The following is an 18,980-nucleotide window of genomic DNA, read 5'->3' on the forward strand; positions in this document are numbered from 1 at the left end:
GCTGCAGCAGAAAGGCCCCTTTCGGGAGACGACACTTACAGGGTGCAAGATGATGGGAGGTACCTGCAAGATACCAAATGGAAATGTGCAGTGGTAGCTACATGGGGGCCCTGGTGAGGAGCAGGTGGAGGATATCGGTGGGCGATTGATAGCATTGGGTGGTTAGCAAGGCCCTGGGTTGGGTTGAGTTTGCGTGGAAGAGAACATACTAGATAGAAGAGACGCCTGCAAGACCCCCTGAGGTAAGGGGCAGATACAGGTGGGAAAGCTGGGAAGGAAATCAAGGTGGAGAAATGAAGGTGGGAGAAAATTCCAGGGAGGGTCTTGACCAAAAAGGCATCAGAAGGCAGTGTTGTCAGAAGCATCAGAAGTAAGTAAAATGGTGGCCAAACAGGATCCTTTGAGTTTTGCCCACAGTGGTGGCTGACGACTCTGGCTGCCCTGTTCCAGGGGAAGGGTGGGGATGGAGGCCAGGTTGCAACGTTTGGGAGGCACAGAAGTAGAGGCAGCCAGTTAGAAGCTGGGCCGTGAAGGGGAGTGGAGACAAGGGGAGAGCCGGGGGTGGAGGGATGCTGAGTTTCCGCAAACTGTTCGCCACGCCACCCCCTTCCCTAAACACCCCGCAAGGCCCGGGCCAAACCCTCCTCCATGCAGCCTGTGCGTTTCTTCTTTTGGCTGTACTCTTCAACATTTAGTCTGCATTTCCTCACTCATTTTTTAAAACTTAACTATTCTTTGGGGCATTTGTTTTCTCTTCCCAATTGGAACGTCTCTGAGGTCGCAGACTTCACGTGTATTCCCCATGGCCTCTGTCACCGCCTTCCTGAGTACCACTTAGGCATTAAATAAATGGCTGGCTGATTTCTGATGAATTAGCGTACAGCCATTCCTGGTCATTTGTCATCTGTAGAATGACTCGAAATAAATATGATGTCAGCTGCCTGGGTTTTTGTTGTTATTGTGGACTCTTCAAGTGCACCTCAAGTAAACATTGATTGTTCCTAAGTGATGTGAAAGCCATCGACTGTCAAGGCCAGCCGCATCTCTACAGACCCGCTGTAGATTCCAGCATGGAGCCAGCCCTGGGCCCGAGGACTCAGTCTTGTGATGTGAGCCCGTGTCACACAGGGAGGGATCCACTGTGGCGCAGTATCAGAAAAGCACGTTGCCGTTCACTCTGAGCCCCGGCTGGCTGATGGAGCTGGGTAGTGACCTCAGCAGAGGACTGACCGTGCCCGCCATCTTGTCACCATGGAGAATGGAAAACGGGGAGTTGCTTCACTGGGAACCTTTAAAGTCACTGAAAATCATATTTTTTCATGTTAGTGTGCCTCTCTTTCGTCTCTGAAATTTGCAAACACGCCCGTCATGTGACTATTGACAACTGGCATATGCCGTGGTGGCAGAGGCAGTTGTGAGGGACATTCTGGCTTTGGGAATAACCAGCTGTCCATCACCATCCCTGTCAGCACCTTTCCCTCTGTCAGCTGCCATCCGCAGTGGACACCAAATCACGCATGAATTTTTTCATGTGCATTTGCCCTCTCGAGGGGAATACTGCTGTGAAAATATCGGAAAGTGTAGGAAGTTCCAAGGCTTTATCCAAAGCCAGAGATTTAAGAGTTGCCACCAGCATGTCCAATCTTTTGAGACCCTTCAACCAGGACCAAGTACTGGCAGGGACGTGCTTTCAAACCGTGTGATTCTAGGGAGGAACTCTGCGTGCAGTCTCACTGACTGGCTGTTTTGTTGCTAAGAGCCTAAGTGCAGGGGTGAGTGAGGGTGGTGTGACCGCATGTGGTGCCTGTCCCTCTTCCCACAGACCCGAACTGGGCCAGTTTGAACCTGGGAGCCCTCATGTGCATCGAGTGCTCAGGGATCCACCGGAATCTTGGCACCCACCTTTCTCGAGTCCGGTCTCTGGACCTAGACGACTGGCCCATCGAGCTTATCAAGGTGATGTCGTCCATTGGGAACGAGCTGGCCAACAGCGTCTGGGAAGAGAACAGCCAGGGGCGGACGAAGCCTTCACTGGACTCCACAAGGTAGGAACGTGGGAAGGGGGGTGGCTACGGGGCATCTTGCCAGCAGACGACTGGAAATGACCTTAATGACAGCCACAATTGCAACTGCCCTGGCAACCTGTAGGAACGCTAATTAGACCAGCATGGAAATGCCTGTATTTAAAATTGGTCTTCAGCAGACGTGGATAATTCAACCTCTTTCATTTTTATGTTTGTTTTACACCTTGGGGATTCCTCTCTCCCTCTTAGAAATGTGTTAAGCTTATAACCTTATGAATATATCACTTTAATTAATACATTTCTAATAGGCATAAGCTGTGCTGTTAACACTAATTATGAATTTTTGATTCTTTAATTTTGTCATTCTTACATCTTTGATAAGCATCTACTCAGTTGGCTGGCACGCGCACATACAAAATGAGTGTTTATGGAAACAAAATATACTTTATTTTCTAAACACTTAATCAGCCAAGTATGGCATAATGTATGGTGACTCCTCATTACTGTTAATTGTTACCCAGTGTAAAAAACGCATTTATTTTGAGGCCATTTAGTTTCCCATTTTTCATTTACAGCTATTATAAACCGTTTTTGAGTACACATACATATTTAATGTACCTGAGAGGTGATGAAATGGCATGCCTTCTGGGGAAGCCTGTTTCCTAGCAGCAGAGAGGACTGCTCCATCTCTGCGGTGTTTGAGGAAGGGGCTTCTGGGCTTGCATCTCCCACGTCTGAAGTAGGCGTGGGGTTCCCTTTCCACATTCCCGTCTCAGGTGTGCGGAGAAATGAAGGGAGAGGAGGCCTCCCCACGTGAGCACTCTTTAAATTTCTCTGATTGGTTTTGCTGGTAGTCAGACAACAAGAAGTCCAAGCACAGCCTGTGGTTGGTCCACGCGTGAAGGATAAGAAATCGGTTTGTCCCGCTAAGTGATGTTAAGTGCTGACAGTGGGCGGACTGTTTCCTCAACCCTGACAAATGAATTTGTGGTGTCACCTTCGCTTCACTTTAGAGAAGGAAGTTGGTGTGTTATTAGTTCCGCTCTTCACGTTAGATATTCTGTGGGGGCAGAGAGAGGCGGGACGCAAGGAAGGTGCCCAAAGTGTATCTGTTTACAGCGACGGGTTTGTTAGTATGCGACTTGTAGCATGTGATGTAAATGTGGGCAACTTCCTTCCAAACTGAAGGACTGATACACTTTTAAAAACTGTTTATCTCGATATGTTTAACATTGACATGGAAATCAGCCAGGCCACAAATGAGCGACATTCTTAAAAGATTGATTCTTGTTTTAATAAACATTTTTTCGTAGATATAGTTTCCCTGGAGGATATTTAGGTCTGAAAATGAAAAACAAGTAGAAATTGGATTGTGTATGAGTGCAGAAAATTAAAATAAGTTGGAAAAATGAACTTCATGCACTTTCCTGTTTATGTGTAAAAGGAGCATATGTACTATTGTTAGTATCATGAATTAGAAAAGTTTATTTTTTCATCTGTCCTAATTGGGAGCATTTAGAATGATTGGAAACGAAGTCGTGGGTTAGTTTTTTCTTTTTTTCTCTATTTATTTATTTATTTATTGATGGCTTAGGTGCATTTTACTGGTTTTCTTTTAGAAAGATGTAGGTTAATGTTTTAACTGGTAAATATTTTGTATTCGTGTTCTCTTCATTCCTAAGTGAAGACTGTGTGTATAGGTGTGCTTTAGTTCTCATTTGCTCTAGAGTGTGTGACGTTGTCTCCAATCTAGTGTTATATACATGACATCTCTATAGTTTACAGCCATTTCAATCTTCCTTTTTCATAAATGGAGTGACTGCCGTTAAACCCCACCTATCCTTCCGTCACACATACTTCCCTAAAGAGCAGTGCTGAGTTGTAATTCCTCTCCAAGGTGATGGGGATGGGTGTGGTCAACCCGGTGACTCCAAAGGTAGCTGTGGAACTTGTGAAATCCGTCCATCTCTAAGGAGATAAACCCGTCTGAGAATTGAATACCACTCTGTACCTTTAACGAATTCTCCCAGGAAGTTCTGTTTTTAATTAAATTCAGCCAATATTCATTGAGTGCCCTCTCACAGAAAAGGATAATTATACCCCTGCAGTGGTTGGCGGATGGTCTCAGGGCCAGCTGACGGTACCAGGACTGGGGAAAAATCACACAATGCAGGGATTCTGACCACCACTGTGCTCCAGGGAACTTTCAATGGAGAGATGACGTCTAAGCTGAACTTTGAAATCTGGGGCGATTTCCAGGCCTCAGGGGCTGGGGTATGTACTGGAGGTTGGGAGTGGCCTGAGCAAGGACAAGCGTGTGAAGCCTTGGGGGGTAAGTGTGGACGTCAGTGGGGTGGTCACCCATGGGGCTATTCCCTTGAGTAAATAAGAAGTGGGATAAGTGGGACCAAACCAGAGCCGAGGCTGGGAGAGCCCCTGAGCCACCAGGGTGGTGGTATAACAGCAACGCTGGGGGTGGGGGGAGTTGTTGGGTCTGTTTACATGTTCGTGTATGTTCCGCCTGTGGCCAGGAGGTCTGAAGGCAGCTAGCGGCATCCTTGGAAGGGGTGGAGACAGCCCGTCGGAAGGCTGTGGTCCTGGTGGCACATATGCCAACCTTAGATACACTGTGAAAAAATGAAAACCAACATGGGGTCATAGTGGAATCATACAGTAACTCAGACACCGGCCACCTTTCCTACCTCTGCAGTTTCCTCAAATAGAAATGAAAAACTCAAGGTGTGGGCTAGCATTCCCGTGTGGACTTCCGTGTGGGCTGTGAGAACGCATATCTAGTCAGGATCAGAAGGAAAGACACCCCCTCCCACCCACCCCACTTTGGTCTCTGCAAAACCTGTCGTTGTTGGTAGAAACAGCTGGAGGGTTCTTGTAATGTGGCCCTAAGGTAATACTAAAAAGAAATGTTTTAATAAATTTCTATCTCTATCCAAGGAAAAGTCAAGTGCAACATATGCAGTCTAATTCTCTGAAAAAGGGCCCAGCTGTGTTCCTGAGATGCTCTAGTCCATTCCGTCTTGTTTAGAAGATTCATTCTGACAGTGAAATATAATTAGAAATGTGTTGTTCCTCACACACACACACACACACACACACACACACACACACACACACACACACCAGCACCATGGGGACGTGGAACAAGGCAGATCCTTCTCCAGAGAAACAACCAGTCGGTCCTTGGAAACCGCTGCCCACGGGAGTCACCCAGACCGGCGGGCGAGTTAGGAGAGCAGGCGCCTCTGACCAGCTGGCTGGCTTTCGGCTTGTTGTCCCCACTCCCTGATTAGGGCAGCTTCGGACGGCTCATAATTGGTTCCAGCCATGCTCAGCCACCCTGAGAACTGCCGTTCAAACTTGAACAGTATTGTGATCAATGGAAGCTGACGGCGGCACAGCCGTATTGACTTCCCATTCCGAAACCGGCCATCATTAGTCAAGAAAAGCATCTTTTAATTACTCCCAGGAAGAAAAAAAAAATCTTTTTGGATGGATTCTGCAACAACTGCCATTTTTTCCAGTGCATTCGATATTAAATGTATTGTCACAGGAGGGAAGAGGCTGCCCTGCCCTCCCCCATCTGTAATGGAGGTTTAATTTGGAGAAAGGAGCGTGTACGGGAGATCAATGCTATAACAATTAACCACATCTGGGGTGGAATCAGAGTCCCCGTTCTAATTGCTATTGATACCATTTAAGCACACGCTTAAAATACTGACTTTAAACGGGGGTGCCGACGTAGGGTAGAGATACTGACAGCAGACAGAATTGGCTAGAATTTAGGGGCTTGAGGAGGGGCCGTTTGCTGGGCCTGAGGACACAGCCTGTGCGTTTGTGCTTGAGACTGTGTAGTTTGTTGTCCACACGTGGACACTGGTCGGGAGCAGCCAAACACGGCTCTGCTGCCAGTGTGACGACACACATTGTGACCCAAGGGAGAAGTCACCAAGCTCCTCAGTGACCCTTTCAGATGAAAGAATAATAAGCTCAGAGGTCAAGATGTTAAAACAGTCAAGTGCCTGCTTCTTGAGTGAATGAATGAACAAATGAATAGGTGATAGAACTGGTTAGCTTGGGATACGCCTGTCAGGTGGTGTTGCCACCTCGGGGCCTCGGAATTCCTCGTGTGTCTGAATAAGATTGGGACTTTGACATTTCCAGCGCACAGCAAAGCCATCTCAACAAACCTGCGTGAACACCCTCTCACCCGCGGCCATGCAGGGGTACTTGAGGGGCCGATCTTCATCCTAGTGGTGGGTCATCTTCTACTCTCAGCCCCGCTTCACTCAGGAGCGGTTAGGATCAACAGCGGTGAAAATCGCTCCCTGCCAGAACCGGGCACAGAGCCCTCTGCCGCATTTGCCCCTTCATCTCCCTCCCATCTTTGTGTCTCAGTGTCCGGGCGTTTGGCCCATGCAGTTCTGCAGGGACCAGCTGCTAGGGCATGTGAGCGCAGACAGCTTATTTACATGGTGGTTCGGGAGTCTGCCGATTTAGTCTAGGAAATCCAAGGAACCTGGAAGTGGAGATCTGTGTTCCACGAAGAGCCCTTGAGAGAAGCTCTAAGCCCAGCTGAAATCACCCTTTCCCACGTGGAGTCTGCTGGTTTAGCATACACACTTGTCCCTCTTTCAGCATCCTTTCTCTTCCTGTCACTACTTGTCAGTTTGCCTGCGCACCTAAACTCCCCTCTCGCCTTTAACTTATAAAAAGATACCACTTCGGGAGGAAGACTTGGGGCCGGACGCCAGAAATCTGCGTGGGAGAGACCGGCTGGACACTTCCAGACGGGCCAAGTCCGCCCGCCCCGGGATCCGAGTTCCGGCTCTTTTTGATTCTGCAATGCCACTTTCATCTTATTTATGCACAGGGAGGTATTGATAAAGGGGAAATGGATCCAAACTGAAAATAATTGGAGCCCCACCGCTAACTCTGAGATATTAAAAGCAGTACCACTTGGCCACGTCTTTGTCTCGTTGGGTTTGATCATGAGATCACAAAATAGTAATCTCAGGCTCAAATTTCTGGCAGAGAGACGCCCTGTTCCACACGGGCCTCAGGAAGCACTGGTACCCACCGCCGTAGGACTGTCTCATCTTACTATTTTTCAACAGTTCTTGGCCCGCCGAGGTCAATGTTTTGTCTCTTTTGCGTGCTCCTCTGTGCTTGAAACCTTCTCCTATTTTCTTTCTTTAAAAAAAAAAAAAGAAAGAAAGGAAAGAAAAGAAAAGAAAATGGGCAGGGGGAGAAATAGAAGGGGAAAAAAAAGGACTTTGCGGTGATGACCAGACCCATCTGCAGTTGGTGGCGTCTGCTCCCCACATGTCACTTCCCTCATTAACAAGCAATTGAATTAATTAAATGCTACTCAGAACACGCATAACAAGCTACCGGCAGTGTCCAAATTAGCACTGATAATCAAGGATGATTTCCTTTATTATCCTCCTAAGTGGTGTGCAGACTCTGGTCTCCCTGCCTGCCCTCATCTATTTACATACCCCCGGCTCCTGCCTTTGGAAGCGGAGGTTGTCTTACCTGGGTAATTTGCCACAATCACCGAGCGTGGCCGATAAATGCCCTGCCCTGCGCCACCGCCACCGCGTGTCCCCCTCCCCGCCTGCCCTCCCCCAGCCCCAGCCTTTGTATCTCAAGCTCCCTGATAAATTAAAGGCCACCCCTGTGGTCTCTCAAGTGAGTAATAGAGGCAGAAATTTCATTTTGCAACTGGCTGATTTAATGATCCAAAGGGTAATTAATGGCCTGATTATCTTAATGTTAAGTATGTCCGGCAGCGATTACTGTGACCTCCCGCTTGTCAAGGTCCGGGCTGTGCTCTCCTTTCAATTAAGTTCTCTGGGGCTTAATGGTATGAATAAACTCCTCTGATTCTATCATCCCGGACGGACGCCGAGGGTTCAGGGAGCTGGGGGCTCGTTTGGAGTTTTAATCAGCCTGTCTTCTACTCCTGCGATCAGAGTTACAGCCATACAAGGGCAGCTTCACTTTCTTCTTCCCCGCGCAGACTGCCCCCACCCCCACACACATCTTTTTGTTGTGTTGTTTTATTTAGTTTCTCTTATTTATTCCAGCGCTCTGAGGGAGTATTGTGTTAGTGGAGAAGCCGCTGTGCTCCGTGAGGCTCGTCTCTTCTAATATAAATTATCATGTGAGCGCTGTGGTTTCCCTGTTTGACAGGCTTAATTAATTGGCAGGAGCCCCCGAAAATGACAGTGCCACTGATTGCAACTCAGAGTGACTTTCTGTCATCGTGATCGCCCGTCAGCAGGCCTGCCCCGGCCCGAGCCTGCAGAGCGGGCCCAGCCTCCTGTCTCCCGGCTCGGCAGAGATGGTGTCCTGAGCAAGGGGCGACAGTGGCAGGTGCCGAGGAGCCGGGGATTTGCAGGCACGCCAGTCTGTGTGCAGGAGTGATATTTACTGCCAGTAAAGTTTATGCAGCCACGGCTCTGCAAATGCAACAGCTGCTTGGGGACCGTGGGTTTTACTTAAGATATTTTAGTGATTCCTCGTAGCAGGCCGGCTTGGAATCAGACTCCAAGAGCCACAGCTCACTTAGGGACCCTTCGTGACTGAATGGTCCTCATTAGCACGTTGCTAAACGTGCTCTAGTTTACCAGAGCTCTGAGCCCAGATCAGAAATATTCCACTATAAATATTAAGCCAATTAGGAAAATGTATAAATGAGAAGTGCAAGTGCATTAACACTGCCTCAAAAATAATACCTATAGATTACAGCTGACAACGGATACAGCAATTCATCTAGTCAGCCGTGGCCAGGGAGCTTGGCGGGATTCCATGCTCAGCCGCACTGCTCTCCGAAGAAGCGCTCAGCGTAGACTAGCTCTAATCATAAGAAAGGCGAATTTAAGAAGATTCTCCATAAGGTCGAGCAAAATGGGATCACTTTTTAAAGGATAACCGCACCGTCCGTTTGCCTTTGAATCGGATGGACAAATATGCTGTCAGTTCACTACGGCCTCCTGCTGCACACAGACCCCAGGTACTTATTTGATCTTGCAAGAGACCAAATGTGTACTGGGAGCCAGCCTTGCGACCAGGGGTCTGTCGTGGGTTAAAAAAATCCCGATCATTTACTCTCTGAAATGTAGCCATGGAGACAATTAAGGAGTTGTTTTATTTGTTGTTTTTTAAGAAATTTTACTGTCACTGGTAGATGAAAATGTGAGTCGTCAGCAAGCATCAGCTGTCTTTTAGGTGCCCGGACCACGTGTAAGCCTCTGTCCTTTTGTGAGCGTCTGTAAAGGAACATAAGGTATAGGTGAAACTGTTTAGACTTGAATTACATATCATGGAAGACATTCTAAACGTGGACCTATAAATACTCTGGAAGACAGCTGCCTGTTTTGAGTCCTCCAACAGAAGAGCATTTCCACGGGGTCATTGCTTTTGGTGGTGTTTTGATCATTTTGCCCTAGAAACTTTCTCTCTTCTGAGGACCTGTTCTGCTTTCTTCTTCCTAATAATGAAGGAGACAGAAACAAACCTGCGTCCAGGGTTCACAGTGCACTGTGTGCTTCTCCTTAGCATGGAGCCATCCTGTCACGGGATGATGCCCATTTTTTAGATGAAGAATGTGCAGTTCAGGTCCTTGTCATTTGTCCAGGGTCACATGGGACAAGGGAACAAATCACTTCATCCCCGGATCCGACTCCTGAAACCCAGCCTGGGTCCTTCTGCTCCTGTGCTTGTCATGTCCCACGTCACGTGGCCAAATCCAGTGGTCCGTTGCACCATCTAGCGATGCCGTTGTGTTTGCCAGTATCCTTTCCTTCTCCTCCCCGTGGCCCCAGCTCAGACTCTTGTTAACCATTGTGTGTCTGTGTATAAAACTAGTATAAATTTATTATGTATGATAACATAACTACAACATTTTTCCACTTACAAAATCTAGTCGCCTCAATCATGGTAACTTAAGTAAGAGTAATAAAGCCTCATACATTTTAGTTTGCATTCATGTGGCAAATCTGATCTTGTAAGTCACACAGTCATGATTCCAAAGTCTTAATTCTCTATAGTTGATCTTAAGAGCTTCTGTGGAAAACCGTGCTGAGACCTCTAAATAGCTGGCCGACATAGGCATGGGGTTCGAGCCCCAGCTTTTTGTGTAACCACGTCCTCCCACCTGAACTGCCCTCTGTGCGTGTCCCTGACCCGACACTGCCAGTTGAAAACGTTCAGTTTGTATTTCAGACAGCCTCGCACCTAACATTATCTGCCTGATGAAATGTAGAGCTGGGCCAGAGGATTTCTACTTCAGTTGCATGGCCAGCATCTTCTGCAATTTTAATTTTTTAAAAACCAGGGCATTTTCTTATTTGTAAGATGAGACTAGCCGTTATTTCCACCCAGTTAATCATGTAGATTTAATGCTAAAAGAAAACTTTATGAAGTTTTCTGGGATCCTTTTTATCTGGAAAACGCAATCAGCTTTGTACCTGGGTCCTACATGCTGGCAGTGAGAGAAACAAGTGGCCCATGCCCTCCCAAGTTCTAGGGAGGGTCTGTTGATATACAAGAATTATGTGGGTTGTGCTTGGTATCTGTAGAGTAGTTTATTACAGCATCGCCTAGAAATTCACATTCTCAGGCCCCACGCCAAGCCTACCCAGTCATATCCCTGGGGTGGGGCCCAGTGATGAGTTATACCTTCTCTACGTGATTCTTATGCACATTAAAGTTTGGGAAGCACTGGTCTGCACCAAGTAGTATAAACAAATGTCCACAATCCTTCCTGGAGTCCCCCTCCCTCTCTTAGCCCAAATCCTTGAACTTATTCCTGATTTCTTGAGAAATCAGGTGTGTGTCCTCTTTCTTTACTGACTTTGGCGTGGCCTGGCATCTCCAGTGTGCCATCCCAGCAAGTGCTCCAACACATAGAGCATCTCGGTGTCTGGCCCCAGGAAGATGATTAGACACTGTGATCGAATGTCATTTTCCCCAGGAATGCAAGCTTGGTTCAATACACAAAAATCAATCAATGTCATATAACACATTCATAGAATAAAAGACAAAAGCTGGGGCTGGCCCGGTGGCTCAGGTGGTTGGAGCTCCATGCTCCTAACTCCGAAGGCTGCCGGTTCGATTCCCACGTGGGCCAGTGGGCTCTCAACCACAAGGTTGCCGGTTCAATTTCTCGAGTCCTGCAAGGGATGGTGGGCAGCGCCCCCTGCAACTAGAAATGGCAACTGGACCTGGAGCTAAGCTTCGCCCTCCACAACTAAGACTGGAAGGACAACTTGAAGCTGAACGGCACCCTCTATAACTAAGACTGAAAGGACAACAACTTGACTTGGAAAAAAGTCCTGGAGGTACACACTGTTCCCCAATAAAGTCCTGTTCCCCTTCCCCAATGAAATCTTTAAAAAAAGACAAAAGCTACATAATCATCTCAAGATGCAGGAGATACATTTGGCGAAAATCTGTACCCTTTCCTGGTACAAACACTCAGCAAACCAGGAATAAAAGGGCACTGCCGCACCTTGGTAAAGGGCATCTATGAGGGTCCCACCGCTGACATCATACTCAATGGGAAAGCACTAAAAGCATTCTCCCTAAGATCAGGAATAAGACCAGATGTCCACTGTCACCACGTCTGTTCAGTGCTGGTTCAAGCTAGGGAGTTAGGCAAGAAAAAGAAATCAGAGGCATCCAGGTTAGAAAGGAAGAGGTAAAACTATTTGCAAATGATATTTTTTGTATCTAGAAAATCTGAAGGAATCCACAATAAACTATTAGAGCTAATAAATGAGTTCACCAAGATGGAAAGATACAGGATCAATATACAAAACTCAGTTGTGCTTCTCTACATGACCAATGGACAATTCTAAATAAAACTAAGGACACAATTTCAATTATAAGAGCATCAGAAAGAATAATATGCTGAGAAATAAATTTAAGCTGTATACTGAAAACCACAAGGCATCATTGAAAGAAATGAAAGACCTAAATAATTGGCAAAACATGTGTGTTCATGGATTGGAAGCCTTAAAATTGTTAAGATAGTAAAACTCCACAAACTGATGTATAGATTCAACACAATCCCTTTCAGAATCACAAATGCGGTTGTATTTTTGCAGAAATGGACAAGCTGATTCTCCATTTATATAGAAATTCAAGAGGCCCCTCAGATGGACAAAACAATCTTGAAGAAAAATAACAAAATTGGAGGATTCATACATCCTGATTTCAAAACTTACTAGAAAACTACGGTAATCCGAGACTGCGGTACTGGCATAAGAACAGACTTATAAATCAGTGGGATAGAATTGACAGTCCTAAAGTAAGCCCGTACATCTAGGGTTAATTGATTTCCAACGGAGATGCTAAGACAAGTCAGTGGGGAAAGAATAGTCTTTTCAACAAGTGGTGCTGGGACAACTGGATATCATGAAGGTAGACCCCTTTTGTATACCATGCCATATACAAAAGTTAACTCCAAATGAATCAAAGACCTAAATATAAAAACTGAAACTATGAAACTTTTCGAAGAAAACCGAGAGGTAAATCTTGATGATAGCTACAGTACAAGCAGCAGAAGAAAAAGATAAATTGTACTTCATCAAAGTTAGAAATTTTAGTGCTTCAAAGGACAGTATCAAGATAGTAATGAGTGAAATTTTCACACAGAATGAGTGAAAATATTTGAAAACCATATATCTAGTAGGTTAGTAGCAAAATATATTTTTAAATGTGTACAGCTCAGCAATAGAAGACAAATAACTCAATTTTAAAATGTGCAAGGAATCTAAATAGACATTTTTCTCAAGATTTACCAATAGCCAACGAGCACATGAAAGATACCAAACATATTACTTATTAGGGAAATGTAAATCAAACTCGCTAGGATGGATATAATAATAAAGAAAGACAGTGGCAGGTGTTGGTACCAATGTGGAAACACTGGCATCCTCCTGTACTTCCAGCGAGAACATTAAATGACACAGCCACTCTGGAAAATGCTGATGGTTCCTCCAAAAGTTAGACATAGAGTTACCATATGGCCCAGAAATTCTTCTAAGTATATACCTAAGAGAAATGAAAACATATTAATATGTCCATACAAAAATTTGTACATACATGTTCACGGAGCGTTATTTATAATAGCCAAAAAGTGAAAACAAACCAAATGTCCACCAAATGAAAATGGATGAACGCAGGGTGGTCTATCCATACAGTGGAATATTACTCAGACACAAAAAGGAATGAAGTATCACCCGCGCTACGAGAGTGAGCCCTGACAGCATGCTCAGTGAATGGGGTCCTCGCGTGCACGAGTAGGCAATGGAGAAGTTAGTCCAGCGTGATGTCCTGAGCAGGATTTGCACTGTAGCCACAATTCCTGCTCTTGAGGGGACAGACCTTGTGAGAGTGAAGCCCAGTAGAAGATGGTGCCTCGTGTCTCTACTGATGAGTCTGAAGGAATAATAATCACCCCCGACATTGAGGACCCTCAGGGAACCTGTGAGCGTCCCAGCACATGACAGCCATGGCTTCTTGGAAGCCACAGGACAGACCAACGTCATTCCCCGCCTTGACAGAGAAGGAAACTGGCCCAAGTAACTCGGTCTGTGCGTGCAGGAGCCAGAGTACAGCCCGTCTTGCTGGCTGCACAGCCCTCCTAGGAGGCAGCCAAAGGGGTCCAGAGGCATAACGCCATCACGCCCCCCCAAACTGGGTGGCCCGGGGGAAGACAAGTACCCAGGTGATGTTTACCGTTCTTCTTTAGGCCCCTGGCAGATGGCAAGGCCTTTAAATGACCAGCAGGACAAAAGGGTAATTTCAGTCGTAGAATCCTGATGGTTTGGTTGCGTGCTCATAAAGGTGCACACGGTCATGCCCAGCAGTGTGAACAGGTGGTGAAGCAGCCCGGCCGGCCAGGGCCCCGCCTTGCCTCCCCAGTTGTGGCTTTGGAGCGGGATCTCTGGGCTTGGGGCACACCATCCAAAGCCAGAGGGACAAAGCCAGCCTTCCCCCCAGCTGCAGACTCCCCGTTTCTCTGAGAAATTGCTTGGGGCCCCAGAGAGTGGGGACAGCAGTCGCAACTCCATTAAAGCTTCAAATAATTAAATGTCATTTGTAACTAATACAAAATTTCGTCAGCCTGGGGTCCAGAAGACAGACGTTACCTGGAGCACACATCACTTAGTCTTAGGGACCCACTCAGACAGAAAGCATCGCTCATGTGCATGGTCTCAGACAAATGACCCTGGAGAATGAAGACATATTCACGATGATTTGCATGACTTTCTCCTCAAGGGCTGCCCTGGTTTCACACCAATCCTGATGATCTTAGGGAAATTAGGAGGTAACTGTTTAAACCAGAGAAGAGGGCACCAGACAGGAAACATGCCTGCCTGTAGTGTAACCCAGTGCCTCGGACCAGCCTGAGTAGCTAGCAGACTCGTCATCCCGAGGCGCCTCAGGGAAGGTGACTGCATGGCTGATGAGCATGGAATTGGGCCTGCCGATGGCACGGCCCTTGTGCCAGGCCTTCTCACACCTGCACTGGTTTTCAGCTCAGGGAGCATTTGAAAATGAGCGTGGGGCAAAGGGTACGACTGGCATTTAGTCCTGGGGCCTGGGGTGCTAAAACCCCTGACACGCCTTTGAAAGGGAGAATCGCTTTGCCCAAAATATCAGCAGCACCCCTGCTGAGGAGTGGGCCAAAAACCAAAGCTACGCCACTGCCGCGCGAGCAGGACCTCTGTCCTGCAGACCTGACCCCCTGTAAACGACTCCCGCGGAGGCCTCCAGGAAGTCAGGAACTTCCCCGGGAGATTGCTTCTGGGGCCATGCAATGGACAACCCGAGAAAGATACATGTTTTCATTCTGGAATGCCAAACTCTAGCTTTCTAAATGTATTAAATGAAACTAAGAATAATGACATATTTCATAAATTTCCAGAGGAACCATAGTAGGTGCTCAATAAGTATTTGAGAGATTGTGTTTCCCTCAAAACTGAAGTTTGAGCCATGACACATGATTGACGTGGAAGGAAGTTGTTGGCTGAAGGCTCCGTGGGGTATCAATCCAGTGGCAGGCTCCACGCACAATAGAGGGGACCTTGGTCCTCAGAAAGGGGACACGACATCACATGGAAAGACAAATGCACCAGCTACTTAGTGCTGTTAGAGCCGGAAGGCAGCGTGGAGAACTGCAAGGCATGGGGCATCCTGAGACTCGGGTACGAAGCAGTGTCCCTGGGACCGTGGGTATACAAGCGGATCCGGGTTCTATCAACACAGCTCTGAGCTAGTGGGAACAGTGGACCCCACGCAGCTTAAAAAACAAAGTAAGACTGAAGCAAAAATATAAACGAACACAAAATTGCTTAAAATCTTAATAAAAACTAGCTTTGGCATCAGGAAAGCAAGGGATACGATGTCATTTTCTGTCTCAGGTCCCCTTATCCTGGTTATAAAAAGTACTTGTGATTCTAAAATCCTCATGTTTTCCATTACAGTCCTGTCTCCAGACAGTTTGGTTTTGTTTTTTAACGATCCTGTTCCATCTTGACAACGGGTCTGTGAGATTCTTCTAATCCCCTGGGATCAACTCTGTTTCCCAAAGAGCAAAAACCAGTGGCTGTGCCATGTGGGAAGATGGCTGCCAGGGAAGGGCTTCCCTGACAGTCTTGGGAGAGGTGACAGAAGTGACACTGCCACCGGCACCCAGCAGGGATTCCTGTCCCTGGACACAGCGGTAACGAAGCATAGCGCCCTTTTCCAGTGAACTAAATGCCAGGGGGGTGAGTGTCCCTGTGACCGGGAAGGTCGTGCTAAGGGATTGGATGCAGTCCTGGCTCTGTTGGGGACAGAGCACTGAGGGCCAGGAGGAAGCAGCACTATGGGTGAGAGGAGCCGGAATGTTCTGTGAAGTCACGTGAGGTCCCGCAAGTGGAAGATTTAAAATGCCCCTTGAGAGGCCCCCGTGTGTAGTAACAGCCATGAATGTGCCGTAATATGTGAAGGCCACTGCTTCTTAAGCGGTCACTGGGCTTATAGGAGGCCTTTCCCACCAAGGATCCTGACCCCAAAGCAAGGTAGCTTCAAGGGTGGGTGCGTACACACATGCACACGCAGACACACACATACACACACATGCACGCCCCACGTCCACTGCACTAAAGGGATCAAGGCCAGCAACAAGCTGAGCAGGTCCCGAGGGCCTGTAGCGTAAAAGGCTGGTGTTCCCGGCCCTGCCGCAGAGCGCACTCTAGGAACGGTGTGACCGTCGGTGCTGTCGCAGCCAGCTGTGCCCCGCCGTCGCAGCCCGCCCACCTGCCGTGGCACCTGGAGCAGGTGGCTCCCTCCAGCCCTCACAGCAGCACCTGGCACCCTGGACGGCCACAAAGCACAGCCCCTGTGCCCAGTTTTCGTCCCTATGTTGTAGCTGAGGACACGGCGGCCGTACAGCTGATACCTGGTGACATGGAGTTTGTCTCTGGGAGTTCATCTCCAAAGCCCATGCTCTGAGCCTCGGTCTTTGCTCGGGGCTATTGTGGTTCCACAGTAACCCCCCAGAGGGTTAGTGGGTGTGACACCAGAGGACAGTGCGACACTGCAAAGGCCGTCCGGTCAGCGGATTGTAGGATGTCTGGGTGGCCGCGTGTCCATGTCTGTGCCCTGGCTTCCTGCCCATGTGAGATGGGCAGTTGAGGGCAAGCGTCACCCTCTCCTGTGTTTACCCTGCCATGTGACACGTTGTCTCCCGGATACTTAGGGACCACTGTGGAGAACGGATGGCCGAGATTTGCATTTCACTTTGCAGGCTTAGCAAACAGACCGGTCAGTCTCATAGGCGTCGACCAGGCAGGGTAGGTTCTTGTTCTCCCCAGGCACACATGGGTCCTTCCACCTTCGTCCTCGAGGAGGAAACGCAGAGATCAGCTTTACAAAATGGACCGCCTGCCTACTGCTTGTGGAGGAGGGCCCTTTGAGCACGTTTTTTGAGGAAAGTTGGCAAAGGGGAGCCTTTTGTGGCTTATTGAAAGTATTGATTTCACTCAGACCTGCAGCCCGCGAGACAAAGGCAGGGAGCCAGGCAGAGAGGCCTGCAGGCTGTGCGTGGTGCTAGGAGAGGCTCCTGGAAGGTGCTAAGTAAACTCCCAGGCTCCGTGTTGTGGCTGTCACTTAAGGAACACCACTTCCTAAAAAGGTTAGTCTCTTAAAGTATCGAGATCAGGAAAGGTGCTTTCCCAATTTTATTCTAAAGATAAAACCAAGATAACAAGCGCAGTGGCTTTTCTCCTGGGTCTGTTATGGCAGCTCGGGAGAGGACAAAGGCAGCAGCTTTGGAAACAGCCCGAACTGGCTTCTGGTCATCACTCTGCCCCCACGAGCAGGCTACATCTCACCCGGGCCTCAGTCTTGTCATCTGTAAAGTGGGGAATATAGCGCCTGCTTTCTGGGGTGCTTGTGGCATTCATGTGAGAGACAAAGCAAGGAAGCACACAGAGGTCCTGGCTCCTCTTTCGTGCTGCAAGAGGGTTGTCGAGGTCAAGATGAGGGGTGACCAGGCGCCTTCATCTGTTCTTCCAGCCCGTTTCTCTCCCTGCTTTGCTCCTGACTCCAGCCTCTAACTGGTCAACTGATGGGTGGGAGTTGCTTTCAGCTTTTCACCGCCCCTCACCCCAGGTGTGAGTTCAGACCATCAGGCTCCCTGGAGCTCTCTGCCCCGTCTCCCAAGATGCTGCGGGGTCTGGGGGCCTCTGGTGGGTGGCACTCAGGGAAGGTTGGCCCGTTCAGAGAGGCCTGCATTTCCGAGACTGGCTAACGTCTCTCTACCTGCCCCTCAGGTTCTGAGGGGCCAGGAGGGGGAAGGCTGCTCCCAGGTCAAAGGCCAAGCTCAAGGGGAGTTGCTGTGCCCGGGTGTAGATGGGACACGTGGAAGAGGGTTGTTCTCCTGTGAGAGGAAGGGCCAGCCTTGCTCCAGAGGCATTTTCCATCCTCCTAAAAAGCCTTCTTTAATCCTCTTTAACCAGGGGGGTTAGGAAGCTGTGATTAGGTCAGGACGTCCCCGTCCGTCTGTGTCGCCTGCACCCGGGCCACCCCAGGGGACAGACGAAACCCTGGTTTTCCATCTGTAGGGAATCACTAGACTCGTGGCAAAGTACCCCTCGCTGGGCTGATCTTCCTGCCTCTGCCAGCTCTGGGGACCAAGAGGCGTTTGTGCCACTTCCAGCCTCCAGAGGCATTTTTCTTCCTCCTTAAAAAGTGCTCTTTAACCTGTAGCCACTTCTGTTACGCGAATAGCAGGTCCTAAGGGCACACTTGGAGTTTGGCTCTGCACCCTTCTCCCCTGATCCTCCAGGCGGCACTTCTTCTTCTGCCCCCCCAGCCTGCCGTGTGCACTGGGCAGGGCGAGCTTGGCAGGCAGAGCCACGGGAGGCCCAAGGCAGAGAGGGCCCTGCAGCTGGGGCAGGGGAGGCTTTCGCTCGTCCCGGCTCCCGGCTGACCGCCTGCAGTGTCAGATGGCCACCCGGGGCTCTCAGGTGGGTGTGCGGCCGCAGAACAGGACAGCTATCGTTGCCACTGTTGGCATGAAGGACCTGACCCCTGGGCCTTGCTGGCCCTCGTCTGAGTGCTAACACTGTTTCCTGTACCAGTTCCCTTCACCTGACCACGCGTGTCGGCCACAGGGAAGGACCTCAGGTAAAGCCAGCAAAGTGTTCATCCCAACTCGTCCCTCAGGGTGGCCGACCTCAATGCAGGAAATGAGGCAGTGGACAGAGGTCAGCTGCCTCGGGCTCCAGGGAGGCTGGAAATGACACAAACCACTCTCAGCCCCCAGAGCTGGCAGAGGCAGGGAGATCAGCCCAGCGGTGGGGGGTACTTTGCCACAAGTCTAGTGATTCCCAACAGATGGAAAACCAGGTGTTTCATCTGTCCCCTGGGGTG

General features: G+C 48.7%; 1 protein-coding gene across 6 annotated transcripts in view; it reads left to right on the forward strand.

Annotated features, from left to right (window-relative positions):
- AGAP1 (ArfGAP with GTPase domain, ankyrin repeat and PH domain 1) overlaps positions 1–18,980 on the forward strand; it is a 521,440-nt gene that overhangs the window by 453,706 nt on the left and 48,754 nt on the right. For all 6 annotated transcript variants that reach the window (XM_081051870.1, XM_081051871.1, XM_081051872.1 and 3 more), the window contains one exon: positions 1,823–2,045. In XM_081051870.1, the coding sequence (XP_080907996.1) occupies positions 1,823–2,045 (223 nt within the window). The remainder of the gene's footprint in view (positions 1–1,822; positions 2,046–18,980) is intronic.

Source organism: Rhinolophus hipposideros (genome assembly GCF_964194185.1).
Source record: "Rhinolophus hipposideros genome assembly, chromosome: 6".
Lineage (NCBI taxonomy): Eukaryota > Metazoa > Chordata > Mammalia > Chiroptera > Rhinolophidae > Rhinolophus > Rhinolophus hipposideros.